The sequence below is a fragment of the Dreissena polymorpha genome, chromosome 2 (assembly GCF_020536995.1).
Source record: "Dreissena polymorpha isolate Duluth1 chromosome 2, UMN_Dpol_1.0, whole genome shotgun sequence".
Lineage (NCBI taxonomy): Eukaryota > Metazoa > Mollusca > Bivalvia > Myida > Dreissenidae > Dreissena > Dreissena polymorpha.
This window is the reverse complement of record NC_068356.1, coordinates 153,361,438-153,379,283: the sequence shown is the minus strand read 5'-3', so window position 1 is coordinate 153,379,283 and position 17,846 is coordinate 153,361,438. Positions and strand designations below refer to the sequence as shown.

At 34.4% G+C, this 17,846-nt stretch overlaps 1 protein-coding gene across 3 annotated transcripts; it reads right to left on the bottom strand.

Moving 5' to 3' along the window:
• Positions 1 to 8,424: 8,424 nt before the first annotated feature.
• Positions 8,425 to 17,579, bottom strand: LOC127870489 (uncharacterized). Of its 3 annotated transcripts, XR_008044847.1 has the most exons (12): positions 17,532 to 17,579; positions 13,556 to 13,625; positions 13,329 to 13,374; positions 12,894 to 12,941; positions 12,363 to 12,602; positions 11,803 to 11,948; positions 11,357 to 11,521; positions 10,831 to 11,207; positions 10,354 to 10,509; positions 9,855 to 9,958; positions 9,418 to 9,445; positions 8,425 to 9,096 (listed from the first exon to the last, which is right to left on the bottom strand). XR_008044847.1 is itself a non-coding variant. In XM_052413073.1 (10 exons), exons 3-8 carry the CDS (start codon positions 11,918 to 11,920, stop codon positions 9,876 to 9,878), a joined length of 606 nt encoding a protein of 201 aa, XP_052269033.1. In that variant the 5' UTR covers positions 11,921 to 11,948; positions 12,363 to 12,602; positions 12,697 to 12,820; the 3' UTR covers positions 8,425 to 9,096; positions 9,418 to 9,445; positions 9,855 to 9,875. The 3 variants fall into 3 exon arrangements, 2 of the variants coding, with proteins under 2 accessions (XP_052269033.1, XP_052269032.1); XM_052413073.1 differs by lacking the exons at positions 12,894 to 12,941; positions 13,329 to 13,374; positions 13,556 to 13,625; positions 17,532 to 17,579 and adding an exon at positions 12,697 to 12,820 and having other exon boundaries at positions 10,831 to 10,889; positions 11,183 to 11,207; XM_052413072.1 differs by lacking the exons at positions 12,363 to 12,602; positions 12,894 to 12,941; positions 13,329 to 13,374; positions 13,556 to 13,625; positions 17,532 to 17,579 and having other exon boundaries at positions 10,831 to 10,889; positions 11,183 to 11,207; positions 11,803 to 12,079.
• Between the last annotated feature and the right edge of the window lie 267 nt (positions 17,580 to 17,846).

Genomic DNA, 17,846 nt, shown 5'->3' with positions numbered 1-17,846 from the left:
AGTTACGTGAGAGAAACACCATCAACACAAATGATTAAAACTTGAACTTCGTTTTCGCATATTTCGAACATTCGTACACCCCGAACAATCTTTATGTTCGTGAAACTACGGTTATCTGCTCAAAATCAATACAAGATACCGGTTCTTGTACGCAACATAAATGTTTCGTTTGTTGTTCTGAAGGAACGCATAGACTTTTTAATCGAGAAGTCGAGGGTTCTTTACACGCGGTAGGTAAATTTTGTAATCATCTGCTTTGCTTTTATAATTATGTTAGACTATTCCATATAGTGTAGTGTTGTTAATAAATACATTAAATGCTATAATAAAAATAATAAAAACGCGCGGAGAAGTCAATTCATTACCAAGCCAAAAATTTCCCATTTCTTATACAATATAAAACACGTACTTGAAATATCAAGTTTAACCCATTTATGCCTAGCGTCTAGAAAAAAAGGCGTTGGCAAACAGCGTAGACCCGGATGAGACGCCGCAGGATGCGTTGTCTCATCAGGGTCTGCGCTGTTTGCTTAGAGGAATTTCTGTAAGAAATATTATAAATATAGAAATAAATATACTAGACATCCCTAATTTTGGAAACAAATTAATCCAATTTAGAAGGATGGAAGAGTCCACTAGGCATAAATGGGTTAAGGTGAATTATTCATTCCTGGTCTGTGTAGGCACCATGTAAAAATAATGTTTATTTCGATATGAGTTCATTTAAGAAATAATTCGTGTACGTTATAGTTTGTTGTCGAATAACCCACGGCCGGAAGTTTAGATGCGTAGGGATTAAATCACGAGTGCGAAGCACGAGTGATTTGAAACCACGCATCTAAACTTCCGGCCGTGGGTTATTCGACAACAAACTATAACGTACACGAATTATTTCGATTCTAACACGATTTTTACTAAAGATTTACAGAATGTATCTTATTTTTCTTGCATACTATTTTATGTGAAGCTCCGCCCATAAAAATAGCTTTCGGCTGTTCTGTCGATCAGATCTCCGCCCTCAATAACAGCCAAACTGGATGGAAAAAAACCATTTCATTTCTCACGTTTGGTTAACTAAGAACAACAGCAACTTGCGTAAACTAACATGTTTTCACTAACGCAAGAGTGTTAAATCTACAAGAAAACAACTCCGATTCGAACTTCAGCAATTTTAGTATCGAAGCAGCAGACTAACACCGTGGGAAATTGGGTCAATTTTACGCATTCTGTTCATAGCGTAGTAGTTTGTCACGTGACTTTCATTCATAAAATACCGGATTATTACGCTGGTGGAAAATGTATCGGCATGTTTTGTTTAGCTCAGCGCGTGCTTTCAGTGTATAAGCTCCGCCCATAAGTTATTGCAGAATAACCCACGCTTGATTTCCTTCTTTGTCTATAGAAAACAAGTCAAGTGCCGTGTTAGAATATAAGATATCCATCATTTTCACATATTTAATCATACGTTATCACAATTAAACTATTCTATACAGAAACTATGTAATTCTGAATATCTATACTCAAGTGAGCAATAGGAACGGAAAAAATATATACTATTTTGGCCCGATGGCTTTCGTCCACTAATGATGAACTACATTTATTTATATTTGTAAGCAGTTTATAATAGTGTACATAAGAACAAAAGGTTTCATAAATTCTAAATCTAAAATTATTAATTGGACCATGGGTATGGCATATTTATTTGTGAATGTGGTAAATGTGCAAATGAAGCTGCAAATTAAAATATGTGTGATTTAACTAAAACAGTTTCTACTTCCGATCAGGGATATATCGTAAATATCTTTATGCTTAAAGTTTGTTTTTTACTTCTGCCGCTTATTGTTATTGTATACAAACAATGCATTATATAGAAAAATAAATATTTCTTTATACAATTTTATGTTTATAATATTGAAATGTGTGATAATTTGATAAAACATTGGAGGGGGGGGATTGAGGGTTTTAATTTGGAATGTCTTCATTGGTCGGTACATTTTTATTCAACTTCAATTTTTGATGGTAATATGAAATATGCGAAGAAAGAACAGAACATGAAAATGTCGCATTACGGTTCACAGTACGGTAGTTAAAACGTTGTGTCGGTAAAACATGTTTATCGACCAAAATTTGTTCTGCTTCAATGATGATTATCAATATACGAACATATAATTTTTCCAGTCAGGATTGTTATTTTTAACTAATTTGAAGGTGATGCATACACATGTTTTATTCTACGACATTTTATTTTTGGAAAAATTGTAATTTAATCAAACTGTGCACGCCTCCCTGTAAGATTTTTGGATACATGGGTAGGCCGGTCACACGTTCATTATTCACAAAACCATAATATCCGTTATTTCCATTTTGCATCAATACAAAATTACGAATAACCTAAATCACACCCAATCTATATGTAAATATACCAATAAATAATGTTCACGACCTTTTTTTTTACAGTTTTAGAGTTACGCATAAAAATAGACTATTGCATATCTAATCAACCAATGGTTATGTAGGTCAACCAAACACGCCTGAAATTTGAGAATGTGAGATGATTTAGTTGTGCCCAGATATTTATCATGTCAGATTAAACCGATTTACTTTTAAGCGTCAAAAAATAAATCAAGATAAAAATATTCAAAAAGACACGAATATAATTTATCTCCCTTTGTTGGTCGTTTAAATCAATTGATGAAATATGACTCCTATGCTTGAAAGTCAAGTTGCGGGACTGTTATGCACATTATTTTGATTAAAGTATTCTAAAACTATGAACAATGTAGTATGGACACAAGAATTGCAATGCACAACAGTTAAAAAATGTCAGTCTCACAAAATACACTTTTTATAATTATAGAAGAATTTTTACAAAGTTTATTTTCTTAAAAGCGGTAGTTTTTTTTAAAGCAAAGGGTTATTTAGAGGTGGCCATGTCGTACGATAACAACATTCCTATGAATAAATTCATTTATCACATGCTTTACCATGTTTCTCATGTAATACAACCATTACATTTTTTTATATTACACATGTGTAATACAACATTTTTAAGCGTTTTCATTGGCTTAGTTTTCGTTTATTGACCAATCGCATTTTGTCTTGCTGAAATGACGTTGCAACGTCAAATGACGTCACGAAATGTAAACAACATTTCGGATTTATCATTATGTTTGCGTAAATATTTATTTTATTTGCTCATTTAAAAGCATGCGATAAAAAGATCTGACACTCGTTGTCATATCATACCATATTTAATTAAACTCGTCAAGGAAATTGGTTAGTAAGCTCGCCAATGGCTCGCTTACTAACAAAATACCTGAACTCGTTTAATAAAATATGGTATGATATGACAACTCGTGCCAGATCCTATATATATATACACAAAATTGATAACCTTTTGACTACAACTTATTTAAATAAATATGTTTCATTCAAGTTATGAAACACAATATAGCATGATATCTGTTTAAGGATAGGGAACAACAATACTTACATGTATATTTTATCACATGCTATACCCTGTTTCCCATGTAATACAACCATTACATTTTTTTTATATTTTACACATGTGTAATACAACATTTTTAAGCGTTTTCTTTGGATTAGTTTTCGTTTATTGACCAATCGCATTTTGTTATTTTGCTGAAATGACGTTGCAACGTCAAATGACGTCACGAAATGTAAACAACATTCGGGATATATCATAATGTTTGCGTAAATATTTAATCAATTTGCTCATTTAAAAGCATGTGATAAAAAAGATCTGACACTCATTGTCATATCATACCATATTTTATTAAACTCGTCTTGGAAATTCGTTAGTAAGCTCGCCAAAGGCTCGCTTACTAACAAAATTCCTGAACTCGTTTAATAAAATATGGTATGATATGACAACTCGTGCCATATCCTATATATATTAAGTTTGCCGTGACGTAATGTATATGGTGTCCGCCTAGCGACCGGGAGGTCATGGGTTCGATCCCCACTAAGGGAGCATTCTATAATCTCCCCAAGGACACCAAGTACTGGTTATAGGCCCAGGAAACGGACTCGATAGCGTTTCTATAAGCCTGAGGCTTTCGATGCAATGGAGCTAAAATAAATAGGTTTAAACTAATAATTAAATGATCTAAAATATACGAGTGCACAAAATGCAATAAGGTAGTAATAACTAAATATGAGAATACAGCCTTTAAGTTCAAACGCTCTGGCGCAGGCAATCTTCTAAATATAAAGGGGCACAGACAAACTGTATTGATGTCGAGAGTTAAGTGTGAAACTGTTCTATCTCTGAAGCCTTTTTATTAGAGATAAAATAGTTTCATGCTGAACATGCAGTTAACATCGTTGCAAAACGCACTGTAAAATAAAAAGTAAATCGAATGACATATGAATGTAAATGTGAAAACCGTTTGTACATTGCACGTGTTCTATTTCGAAAAAAATCAAGCCTACCGCCGGGAAATAATATATGTAAATTATTTGGACGCTTACAAAGGTCAGCCAGGGTGAAAAGCTAGGTTGAACAGCTACGCCGAAAAAAACATGCATAGCATTATTTCATGTGACGTCCTAAACCAAAGTTCCGATATTGTTAACACTTTTACTATATTGCTTTACGTGTACATAAACAGGTAAATTAGTTTGCGTATAAACAGACAACAAACAATTGAACCTTCGGAGCCCTGTCTTCATGTCTTAAATTAATGAATTAGAAGTATTGGCATTCTGTGACAGAACTCATCGCCAAGGAGAAAGACTATCCTCTAAGGCCTCTCATTCGCTCCCATATCGTGGAATGAATCGCACGCGTGTATGTTTTACACCAGTTGAAGTGAAGACGTGTCAAACACGTCAGCGGTGTGGTTATCGTCTGGTGCCGTGCTAGACCGTTACTTTCCGTCGCGTCAGGTGTTTGCTTATGCACGGTAGACGGTACTTGGCGCTTAGCGTTGGTCTAATAATTATATTGTAATATTGACTGTTACTAGTATGTTGACATGTTGTTCTCATTTACTTGTAATTAATAACAGTCTTGAGGTGATTTTGCGGATGGAAATATGGACATGATTATTAATATTATTTGTGTGTAAATGTGTTTTAAATAACTATATAAGACATTATCTATTATTACCTGATGTCTTATATATATGAAATAAATTATTTTTGGCTATTTCCTCGTAGAAAAAGACATTTGCAATGTTTTAAACTGTTACCGGTGAATATCGAACTGTTGACCGGTCAACAGTTTGAACTGTTGCCCGCTGGAATAATGACGTCATTTCGTCGAAAACATGACGCCATTTTAAAGTTAAACAGTCAAATTTATTTATTTTATCGATTACTGTTGTGTGTTAATAAAAATTTAGTTTGCTGTTATTTCTATGTTGGAAATTTGATCAGGTAATAAAACATTTATTTCATGGATGCTTGGTGAACAGTCAAAACTGTTGTCCCTCGGTATCAGGGCTGACATTTGGATCTGTTGCCCTCGGCCTATCGGCCTCGGGCAACAATACCAAAGTCATCCCTGATACCTTGGGAAACAGTATACACTTATTTCATGGATGCGCGGTGAACAGTCAAAACTGTTTCCCAAGGTATCAGGGATGACTTTGGTACTGTTGCCCGAGGCCGATAAGCAATAGTTAATTAAGACAACTGAATACGAATGTTTAACACATTAAACAAATGTAATCAGCGCAAACTGCACATTTCATTTCTTGAAAAAACTTAAATAACTTATGTTATTTGCACACATATTTACATGTTACCACTCGGCTCATTTGTTATAGTAATTTTAACAGTTAACTACCTATAACTAGATAGTGTTGTATTCCAAACAGCGTGTTACTTCTCAAGAGATTAAAACACTCTGTTCTATAAAAAACAATAAACAAGGGCTGTTTGTAAAACATGCATGCCCCCCATATGGGCTGTCAGTTGTAGTGGCAGCCATTGTGTGAATACGTTTTTTTGTCACTGTGACCTTGCCGTTGACCTAGTGACCTGAAAATCAATAGGGATCATCTGCCAGTCATGATCAATCTACCTATGAAGTTTCATGGTCCTAGGCCTAATTATTCTTGAGTTATCATCAGGAAACCATTTTACTGTTTCGAGTCACTGTGACCTTGACCTTTGACTTGTGACCTGAAAATTAATAGGGGTCATCTGCCATTCATGATCAATGTACCTATAAAGTTTCATGATCCTAGGCATAAGCATTCTTGAGTTATCATCCGGAAACCATTTTACTATTTCGAGTCACTGTGACCTTGACCTTTGACCTAGTGACCTGAAAATCAATAGGGGTCATCTGCCAGTCATGATCAATGTTTCTATGAAGTTCCATGATCCTAGGCATAAGCATTCTTGAGTTATCATCCGGAAACCATTTTACTGTTTCAAGTCACTGTGACCTTGACCTTTGACTAGTGACCTGAAAATCAATAGGGGCATCTGCCAGTCATGATCAATGTACCTATGAAGCTTCATGATCCTAGGCATAAGCACTCTTGAGTTATCATCCGGAAACCATTTTACTGTTTCGAGTCACTGTGACCTTGACCTTTGACCTAGTGACCTGAAAATCAATAGGGGTCATCTGCCAGTCATGATCAATGTATCTATGAAGTTTCATGATCCTAGTGTTAAGCATTCTTGAGTTATCATCCAAAAAACATTTTACTAATTCGAGTCACTGTGACCTTGACCTTTGATCAAGTGACCTGAAAATCAAAAGGGGTAATCTGCCAGTCATGATCCATGTACCTATGAAGTTTCATGATCCTAGTCCTTAACGTTCTTGATTTATCATCCGGAAACCATCTGGTGGACGGACCGACCGACTGACCGACCGACCGACAGACGGATCGACCGACATGTGCAAAACAATATACCCCCTCTTCTTCGAAGGGGGCATAAAAACACAAAACAAACACAACATCATTAGAATAATAAAGAAGTGAATTTTCATATACGCACAATTACTGATTCAAACAAGATATAACCCAACCAAAACACCAAATACAATGACAAATTATAGTAAAATTCACTGTAGATTATAACAATACTTGTGCTGTTTTAAACACTTATACAGATGAAGATAGACTGCTGAAACAATTATTTCATCTACTTTTAATTTAGAGATGTAAAAGTTACCATATATTAACTGGTTAACTTTTTCCGTAATCGGTTGTTAACCGGTGAACCGAAAAACCTTTAGTGTTAAAAATATTTAAGTATACGTTAAACATGTCATAGCGCTCGTACATGTACTCTATAGAAACGAAAGTGATTTGAGGTCCCTTGATAACATATCAGTTTTTTATTAAATGTATTATACCATTACTTTAATAATTTTGAAAATGTAGACTGCATTTTGCATTTATTTTCTCCTGCATAAAAATAAATTAGATAAACGTGACAATAACAACACAATGTTCATTTTGACGTGTCATTTATTGAGTTTTGCTTGGGTGGCTTGTATTACGTTCGCGTCGTATCGCTCACAATAATATTGTGTTTATTTGTTAATTCTTGTTTAATTTTTTCAACTATAATTAACTTAATATAAACATGTTTTTAACTTAATATAAACATGTTTTTAAATAATTGTTCAACTTTTGCAACACTATCTCACAAATCAGCAAACATACATGTATATGCAGAACATACAGAAAACAACAGCGTTCATTTGGTCAGGAAAATGACTTTGTCCACTAGCCTGTGGCTGATGCGGTTGTGAGCCTTGGTAACAAGGAGACCTGTTTTTGAGAACAATATCTCCGAGGGCACGGTTGTCGATGGCACGGACAAAAGCTTCCTGGCCTTATGCGAAATTTTTGGAAAACGTTAATTTTCACACCACAATGTCAACGGGTCGCCATCAGGATGATACATCACGCGCATGTTTGTAAACGTATCGTACCGCGCAACTGTTAAACACTTTTGCACAAATAATAAATGAACTTATTTTCTTTTTTTAATTAACCTTTAAATTGATGTTTATAAAATAAATAAGTTTAACACATTGCTTTCTTCAATAAAACTCGGACGGCAGTGGTGGCAACGTTGATGACGTGAATTACTACTAATAATATTGATTTCTAATAAAACGAACACGACTTTCACGAGACAAGTGTTTACCTACAAATACATTTATTGATTTAATTGTTACTTATTAATACTTTATTTTCGCGAGCAATCATGGTTGGATATTGGTTAACAACACATAAAAAAGACGTCCAATGTTTCAACTGATTTTTATCGCAAGTTAGATAAATGAGGCAATTACGTCCTCGCTAATAGCCCCAACTCCCAGCAGTTTGCTAGTTAAATGTTCGCGTGTAAAACAAAACAATAGTGCAATTCATCAAAACGTACGTGTTTGTAATATCAATACTTTTAAAACACGTTGAAAATTTTGAAATGAAATATTCTTGTTTATTTCGTTAGGGTGAAACTTACATATAATACATGACAAATCTAGAGTATGTAGCAAGTACATGTGTCACTTTATCCTTTAAATTGCAGCAAAAAGCGCATTGAATTGTAGTACATGTATGTTCGCCTATTTTTGTATGCACAATTCTGTTATGTTCATCGAAGTGTGTCTTCTTTTATTTACTACGCCGTAGATGTAGTGGACCAGCATATTATCTTTGTCGGCGACATAATCCGCTCTACAGCCCATTCATATATGCGCGGTCATCCTTCGTATAATCTGCATTATTCTCAGAGCCTTTATCTAGGAGTGTCTTTGAATTGCCAACGCTAACTATGATGTCGTATGGTCGTCGTTTCTTTTTTACAACGCTTTCAGTAAAGTCATCAATTCGTTTGTTTTTTTGACCCGAGTTTCATTGTCATCATAATTATGGTCTTTTGTTGATGTAACACACGCCAAATATTGCGCCGTCAGTAGGTTTCTTCTTCTAAACAACGCTTTAGAAACCCCCATCTTTCATCGATGGTGAATTGACAACATTGGCAATGCAATCGTTTGGTTCTGCCCTTGTAGCTTGTCCGTTAATTGAGGCGTCATATAGTCGTTCCATCTTAGAGATAACACTGCATTTTGCGTCTTCTGAACTACAATGACGATTACCAACATGCGTCCTATATTGGACATGCTTTCAAACTATTAAAATTTTTATGACAAAGAAGAGTTGAACGCCCTTAAGACATTTCATTTTAAATTAATTCTAATAAACAATATATTGAGCGTTTGACTAAATCAAGATAAATAGCATTTGCGTTTTATTTACACTAATGTAGAAGTGTTTTAGAAACAAACACTATGTAAAGAAAAACGTTAGATTTTGAATGTTTCCTATATCAACATTAGATTGATCAACGCATTGTTATGGACCTGCTTTTGCAATAACAATAAGTCTAAGATTTAATACTCACGGTTCAGGTTTTGAAGTGCATGTTGTTGCTGAAGATATTGAATTGAACATGAGTTTGCAAGGAATGAACAAGCAGGTTGATGCAAATAATGTTGTTTCATTTACTATATAGTGCGATGGCTTATTAACTCGATTTGATTTGTTAGAAATTTGCTAAATCTTATTTAATTTCATAATATAATATTCCCTTTTGATATAGATGCATTTAAATAATTCCCAATATCTTTGCTTGGTATTGGTTTGTAAATTCTTCATTGTGTACAGGAAACATGAATTTAATGATAATATTATATAGGATGCAACACATTTTTAACAATTTTATAAGCATTAATATCAATATCGAAATCGTTAATCATCACAACGCAATGTATAAAGATGACGAAGGCAGACAATAATTTAAACGCATGTTGACTGCAAATAGTTTGGCCATATGTGTACCTGATAAAGCAAAATCAGCAGCTATAACGCCATTGTAAAGAGGGTCGTCATCATTTGCGTCAGTTGCTCCCAGCTCGCAGGAATCTTTGGGATCATCTGTTGAGCTATGTAAAGCAGCCAATTAAATGAAATCAATAGGTACGTATATAAGCAGTTCATACAATCTGCAGTATTGATACAAAGAAGTGTTTATGAATTATTAATGTTTCCCAAAGAAACACACATATGCACGTTTAGTTAAGTAAAACCACCAAGCCTCCAAAAATTAATATCGAGAGGATAGTACTACAAACTACATAAAAAACAACAAATCATTATTTAATTAAACAGAATAATCAAAGAACCATTTCAGTCGACAAAATTCAGACGTCTGAAATTGACCTGAAAAACACACAACGTTTAAAACTTTTAAGATTTATTGGCATTGTATATTTATGAATTGCATCTTATTTTAGTTCAAATAGAAAGATTATTGGAATAATATCCGCATATATGTTACCTAACCAGTGGTTGTTTACCGGTCCTTCCTCCAATTTGTTGATACTTTCGGCGTAAGTTTCATTGTCGAAAGCATGTGACATTTCCGCAATCTCTATTGACGATGTATGCACATTCATAACCCCGGAACTATGTGTTTCGTCATCTGGAAACCGGCCTGTATGTTACAAACAATTATATTAATCGAACCTACGAAAATCGCAGGCACGAACCTTGTTTATTTATCCGATCCATTTTTGTTTTAATTATGTGCGTCTTTACCTTCGGCACAGATGATAAACAATAGCTGAATTTGAATGCAAAAGTAACTGTGATTGGCGTAATGCTAAAGGTAAATTGCAAGCAATATGTCTCTTTTGTACGTAATGAAGAAACCATAGATAATAAAATAGATCGTTCCGATGCGCTGACATCAGGTAAATTTTTATTGCAAGAAGAAGTTATGTATAACAGTGATCAGTTAGAACTCATGTATTACCTTCAAAAAATGCGTAGTTGGTTCCTGTATTCATATCTGCATGGGCAGAATTTGCATTTCTGGGGAAAAAGATGAAATATTTGCATAACAAATTGACGGCATATGCTTATTCAATATAGTAAATGCTTGAAATGAAGCTTAACTGCTTTTGCGTGCAATGTGCATTATTGAAGAAGATACACATTATATATGCAAATGCATGACGTGTTTCGTTAAATGTAAGCAGATCGCACAGATATCGACTTTATTTTAATTAAATACGACAACATTAACACTACAAGATTTCGTTGAAGTGTCATTTATAAATTCCTACTATTCATCCCTGTACGGTTTTTAATCAATCCCATCTTACATGTCATTATTGCTCTCCACTATCGCTGAAAAGAGATTAGGCAGCCATTATTACTGGTTTGACATGTTATTATGCGTATAGTAAACATCCACACAATTCATTTTGCATTTTCACTTTTGACGATATTTAGTATACAAAACGACTGTAAGTTTTTGCATGTTTATTAATACTTACCAGAAGAGCGAAGAATCCTCACTAGCGACACGCAAGTGTAACCTCTCTTGAGAAGAAACAAACTAAGTGTCAACAAAACTAAACTGCCAGCAACAGTGCTACAGACCCCAACTATAAATACGGTTGACTGTTTATATTCTTGTTTATTTGTTTTGTCAGCTTCACCTGTTTAAAATACGCGTGTAAACTTTACTAAATATTTAATGCATACATGTATATTTTATGTTATTAAAATGTTATTAATACCAGTTTAATGTTAATATGCAATATACTCGAACTTCACATTTGATGTTAACATATTCACGAGAAAACGTTTTGTTTTCAATATGAATGTTACATCAATATTTATTAATTTTGTATTATTCCACATAAATTAAACGTTACCCTAAATCAGCTGTTTAAGAGGTTAAACCTACTAGCACATTGAAATCAAATAATCGTCTGACCTTGATGAAGCTCTGTGTCAATATCAAAGTTGATTTCAAGTTCCTTGCTGACTTTTCCAAGTGCATAAGCAGCTATGCATGTATAAATTCCGGTATCCTGGGAGCCACGTGGTGTCATTGTATTTCGAATAGGCGATTTTCCAAGACTGTATTGAAAACCGTTTTTTAATAATTGCATTTCCGGAGCAGGGTGACCATTACCGCGGCACCATATCGTTAATTGGTTAGTATCATAAAACTTTATGTGTGTCTGATTGCTGACACCTTCGATAAAGAATTCCCCAACTGACGCTCTGATTGCAAATGTGAAAGCATTGTATAATAACAGAAACTACGTAAAATACACATTTGATGCATTAATTGTATTGTTTTGAACATTCCAATGTTTTCTATTATAACAAACACGCAACGCTTAACACATAATATGTGCTTTAAATAAAATGTTTTATGAAAAAAATAAAAAGACAATCAAATAAAGACAAAATGGGCATGCACTAATTATTAAATACAGAAAGATGTAATGGATACATTCTCACTTTCAAATAGAAAACTTCACTCACAAAGAATCTCCAATTTGAAATGACCGACTTTGTTGCCCACGAAATTTTCTGCTCCTACATCTACCCTGTTAACAGCATCACACAGCGTCAACACTTCAGGTATTTTTGTCCTCGGGGTTGATGGACATTTTGAAGCGATAGTTGGTTCTCTGATTATAGATACTGTCGGGTTCAAATCTGTGATGTTACATGGTTTATTAACGGGCAATAAGCTATCAAGCTCGCATAATTCTGATGGATCTGAAAGCAATCAATTAAAACTCGTGAGCGAATGGCGGTTTTTGTTTGTAGCAATAATAACGGTGTAAATACGTACATAATTACATGTACATACCCATAATATCAAGAGTCTTTCCTTCATATGCTAGTGTTTCCTATCTACATGCAGTTATCGATGCACGAGTATGCGTCTGGTATTTGTGCATGAATGAACACAAATTGGCTGTATTATATGTCTTCAATATAGAATATCGGAATTTAGAAACGTGAATCGAAAACTGTCCTTAGTAATGCATGTAAGAGTCACGTTACCTCCGTCTGGGGGCTCCAATGGACCGTCTATTTGTATGGCTGAAACACCTGCATTGTTAACGCGATAAATGAAACAAAAGTCAAGATAATCTGTTAACATGATTATAACGAACAGAATACGAATATGTTTTTATGTATTAATATCAGTGTCTAATATTTGCTTTAGGGAAATCGAACTGAGTTATTATAGGTATCGCAATTATGTGTATCATCGTATTAGTATAATTATTAAAAGAAGTAGTATCAGTAGTTGTATTATCATAGTTATAATAATAAATAATAATAATAATAATAATAATAATAATAATAATAATAACAATAATAATAATAATAATATAATAATAATAATAATAATAATAATATAATTATTATTAATAATAATAAATAATAATAATAATAATAATAATAATAATAATAATATTTACAAGTCAGTACCTGCTTCATAAAATATGATCAGACACACAATCCCAATAAACCAATCCTGGAAATATAACAATAAAACAATTAAACAAATAAAAATCATTTATAGTGATTGTGTGCAATACACTTGTAGATTGTATTTTACTTACGAACGAATACGTTGAAAAGCTTAACCTAATTGATATGGTATCAAATAAAATAACGACGCGAGCATCGTGTGTGAGTTATAAATGTAAACCTACAGTTCTGTCTAGTGCAACGTTGGATTTTCCATTTGTCTTGCCCATGGTGGTTCTGTCTAGAATTGTATATCTGAAAACAAAATGTAGCAACCTATAGAGCATCATAAAAATTCAGCGTTTTAATCTTCGTGATAAAACGTGAAACGCTTACTAAATCAACCGCCGAAAGTAGCAAAACGAGTCCATATTTATTTAACTTATTTAATAGAATACTGTAAATTTGGTTATATGAATTTCACTTCTGCAAATTAACTGTCAGTAAATACGTCTGGATGATCAAATATCATCCACTATCACAATAAACTGACAAAACGATCATGTATAGTTTATTTTCAAAGCATGTACAGCGCATGGTTTGTTTAAGATGTTGCGCTTTAAAGGGAGAACAACAATGAAATTCTGTGCAATACAATGTAAATGACATATTTCTTATTTTCGTACATTCTTTTTAAATTAGTCATTTTTCAGTTGCCTCCCTTTTACTGTAAGCATATGTTAAACCAATGTATATTGGGAGAGGAACATTACTCTTCAGACCAATATCGATGTGAAATGAGGTTGCGCCGCATAGATATTAAGCATTGCGCTTCACAAACAGCGCACAATGATATTCGTTCGTTTTAAAAGTTTATTATAAGAGCTTAAGCGGTAGACTAAGCGTACAGTATATATTGATATCACACTCCATTATGGAATCCAAGTGCCAAGTTGATTGTCGCGTGTCGACCTTCGAGGTCGACGCACGACATTCAAGCGACGCATGATATGGCACTCGACATTTGAAGTCGACATGCGACAATTACGATTTGAGTGTCGCATATCGCGCTGGGTTTTAGAAAAATAATATTGCAGAAAATATCGACTGTATTGTAGACTATCATATCGTGCGTCGCGATGAATGTCGCGTTTCGCTTCGCATGTCGACTTCAATTGTCGTGTATCGACCTTCGAGCGCGACACTCGACATTTGAGCGACGCACGATCCGACGCGCGACATGCGATATAACACTCGACGCAAATTGATCTATATCGAAGACGAACAAATCAGCCTCCCGTAAAAAACGTATACAGGCACGACCAGTGTGTGTGTACAGTTATATTTGGATGTGGCATTAAGACAAGATGAATTTATAATGTTTGTACAAAACTTTGATTCCAATATGTTATAAACAAACGTAGCAAATATGAAGCGTTTCCCGCTTTCCCGCGCACATAATGGGCTACTATTTTGTAGAAGCAATTGTTTTTCCTTTTTGTATGTTTAGACATAAAATTCGAGTAGTGCATGCCATGTGAAGAATACATGATTGAAGATACAATATTCAATATACATTTTGACTAGCCACGGAGATTTTCCAGAATGATAAATTTGTCAGGTTCGCACTATTAGCACGGAATGAAAATTGATGTATGGTATGTTTTATTGTGTACGTTATCGCTGGATATTATCAATGAACACAGAGGATAGACATCAGTATCATCGGGCGCATTAAAAATATAAAGTGTTGTTAGTTAAATAAAGTGTTAGTTTTTATAAGTCATGAACTATTTTAACTATAATAAACTGTCAATATATGTCAACGCATTGGTACGCCTCATACCTAATCAGTCTGTTAAACATTTATGCAATTATGACAAGTATATATTATGTAGAAAACGTGCATCGAAATATGTCGTACAGTGTGTTCCTGTTATGAGCTATTTTTAGTTACATCGAATGTTGTTTAATTGAAAAACAAGTAGATCTGTGGGGATTTTATATTCTTCGTAAAACGTTCATTGCATGTGATAAAACTACTTATGTTTTATCATGACCGCTTTGTTTAAAAAGAGTTTCATATTACAGTAATATGTTAATTCTCAGTGTAGATACGTTAAGCACTTAATCTATAATTAGTTAAATAATAATTAATCAAATGTTACATGTTAAACCTAACAGTTCATAACAGGACACGAAACATATTATAGAAACTATGTAAAACGATGATTTATTTATGAAAATGTCCCTACTTGCACGCACTTGTTTTTATCCCCACGCTTTTAAAAAAAAAGGTGGGGATATTGTGGTTATCTCCGCCGTCCGTCCGTCCGTCTGTCTGTCTGTCTGTCTGTCCGTCCGTCCTGGCCACTATCTCCTCCTACACTAAAAGCACTAGAACCTTGAAACTTACACACATGGTAGCTATGAGCATATGTGCGACCCTGCACTATTTGGAATTTTGATCTGACCCCTGGGTCAAAAGTTATAGCGGTTGGGGTGGGGCCGCGTCAGAAATTATCACTCATTTTTTTAGGTTATTTTACATTTACTTCTTTATTTCTACACCGATTCACTTCAAATTGATACTGGACCTCTCTTATGACAATACGGTCAATCTCAAGCATGCATGGCCCCATTCCCAACCCTGGGGCGCCCCGCCCACATAGGCCACACCCACCAAAAATTTCCATTTACTATAATTTTTTCATTTCTACACGGATTCACTTCAAATTGATACTGAACTTTTGTTATGACATTAGGGTCAATCTCAACTATGCATGGCCCCAATCCCAACCCTGGGGCGCCCGCCCACATAGGCCACACCCACCAAAAAATTCCATTTACTATAATTTTTTTTATTTCTACACGGATTCACTTCAAATTGATACTGAACTTCTCTTATGACATTAGGGTCAATCTCAACTATGCATGGCCCCATAACCAACCCTGGGGCCCCGCCCACATAGACCACACCCACCCAAAATTGCCTTTACTATAATTTCTTCATTTCTACACCGATTCACTTCAAATTGATATTGAACTTCTCTTATGACAATACAGTCAATCTCAACTATGCATAGCCCCATTACCAACCCTGGGGCGCCCCGCCCACATAGACCACACCCACCCAAAATTGCCTTTTACTATAATTTCTTCATTTCTACACCGATTCACTTCAAATTGATACTGAACCTCTCTTATGACAATACGGTCAATCTCAACTATGCATGGCCCCATTACCAACCCTGGGGCCCCGCCCACATAGACCACACCCGCCCAAAATTGCCTTTTACTATAATTTCTTCATTTCTACACCGATTCACTTCAAATTGATACTGAACTTCTCTTATGACAATACGGTCAATCTCAACTATGCATGGCACAATTACCAACCCTGGGGCGCCCTGCCCACATATGTCACACCCACCCAAAATTGCCTTTTACTATAACTTCTTCATTTCTACACCAATTCACTTCTAATTGATGATGAACTTCTCTTATGACAATACGGTCAATCTCAGCTATGCATGGCCCCATTACCAACCCTGGGGCACACCTAGGTCAAACATTCGGCGTGGAGATACGCGTCGGCCTCTGCCGCGCCATTTCTAGTATGTTTATGCAATCGTTTGTGTATGTAAATACGTCTTTTTAAGACAGAAAGCATTATCGTGATTAAAATGGCTCAGAACAGGTATTTGAAACATATGGTTTAAGTATTACACAATCGTTTTCATCTTTAAATAGCTCGAATATTTTTACTGTGAAGAACATAAAAACCTTAAACGTATGAGGTAAGCAGCTCCAATACGTTGATGACATAAAACATTTTCTTGCTAAATGCGCATTTAAATAGATACAATGATTTCTTTGTATTTAGTTTAATTACTATTTTGAGTGTGTGGCCATTTATTCACTTCTTTATATCATACGGAGCTTTGCAGCACCGACTGAAATTAAGATGTTTCCATTTTATAATTTGCTATTTTAACTTATAAGATGTTTTTATTTGTACCATATTGTTAGCCATAAAGTAAAATGCATCAAATTTGTTTTAAACGAGACATTATACAACATTCAATAATATATTTCGAGTATTTATTACATAAATACAATGTATCTATAGTATAAATATAATATAATTTAAAAGTAAACCATTGAGTATTGTTGTCACCATTTTAACAGATGGAAAACAAATGAAAAAACAAAACTCACAAGATAATATAACCTGCTTAGTTTATTCCGTTTAGGCTAATGATACACTGTTCTAAAATTAGGTACGGAAAATCCATTGGAGTTTTCGGAGGATTTTTGTTTGACTAAGGCTCTCAATTATTAAATGTGTTTCAGTACAACACAATTTAATTGCGGCCATTCCGACATTTTATCTTAATTGATAGAAAATATTTGCCCATGATTCTGCATACAACAATACCTATTCAACGATGGACAATATGCATTTTAAAACGAAACACACCTTTTAAGTAAAAGTGAAAGTAGCTTGTTTGCGAGTCGATTTAATGTTTATGT

Bases quoted from the DNA above. Each gene is read 5' to 3' on its own strand.
- LOC127870489 (XM_052413072.1), bottom strand. From the start codon at position 11,980: ATGCAATTATTAAAAAACGGTTTTCAATACAGTCTTGGAAAATCGCCT. The intron at 11,522-11,802 runs GTCAGACGATTA...TATTTTAAACAG, and splicing joins TGACACAGAGCTTCATCAAG to GTGAAGCTGACAAAACAAAT. The intron at 11,208-11,356 runs GTAAGTATTAAT...ATCTCTTTTCAG, and splicing joins GAGGATTCTTCGCTCTTCTG to CGATAGTGGAGAGCAATAAT.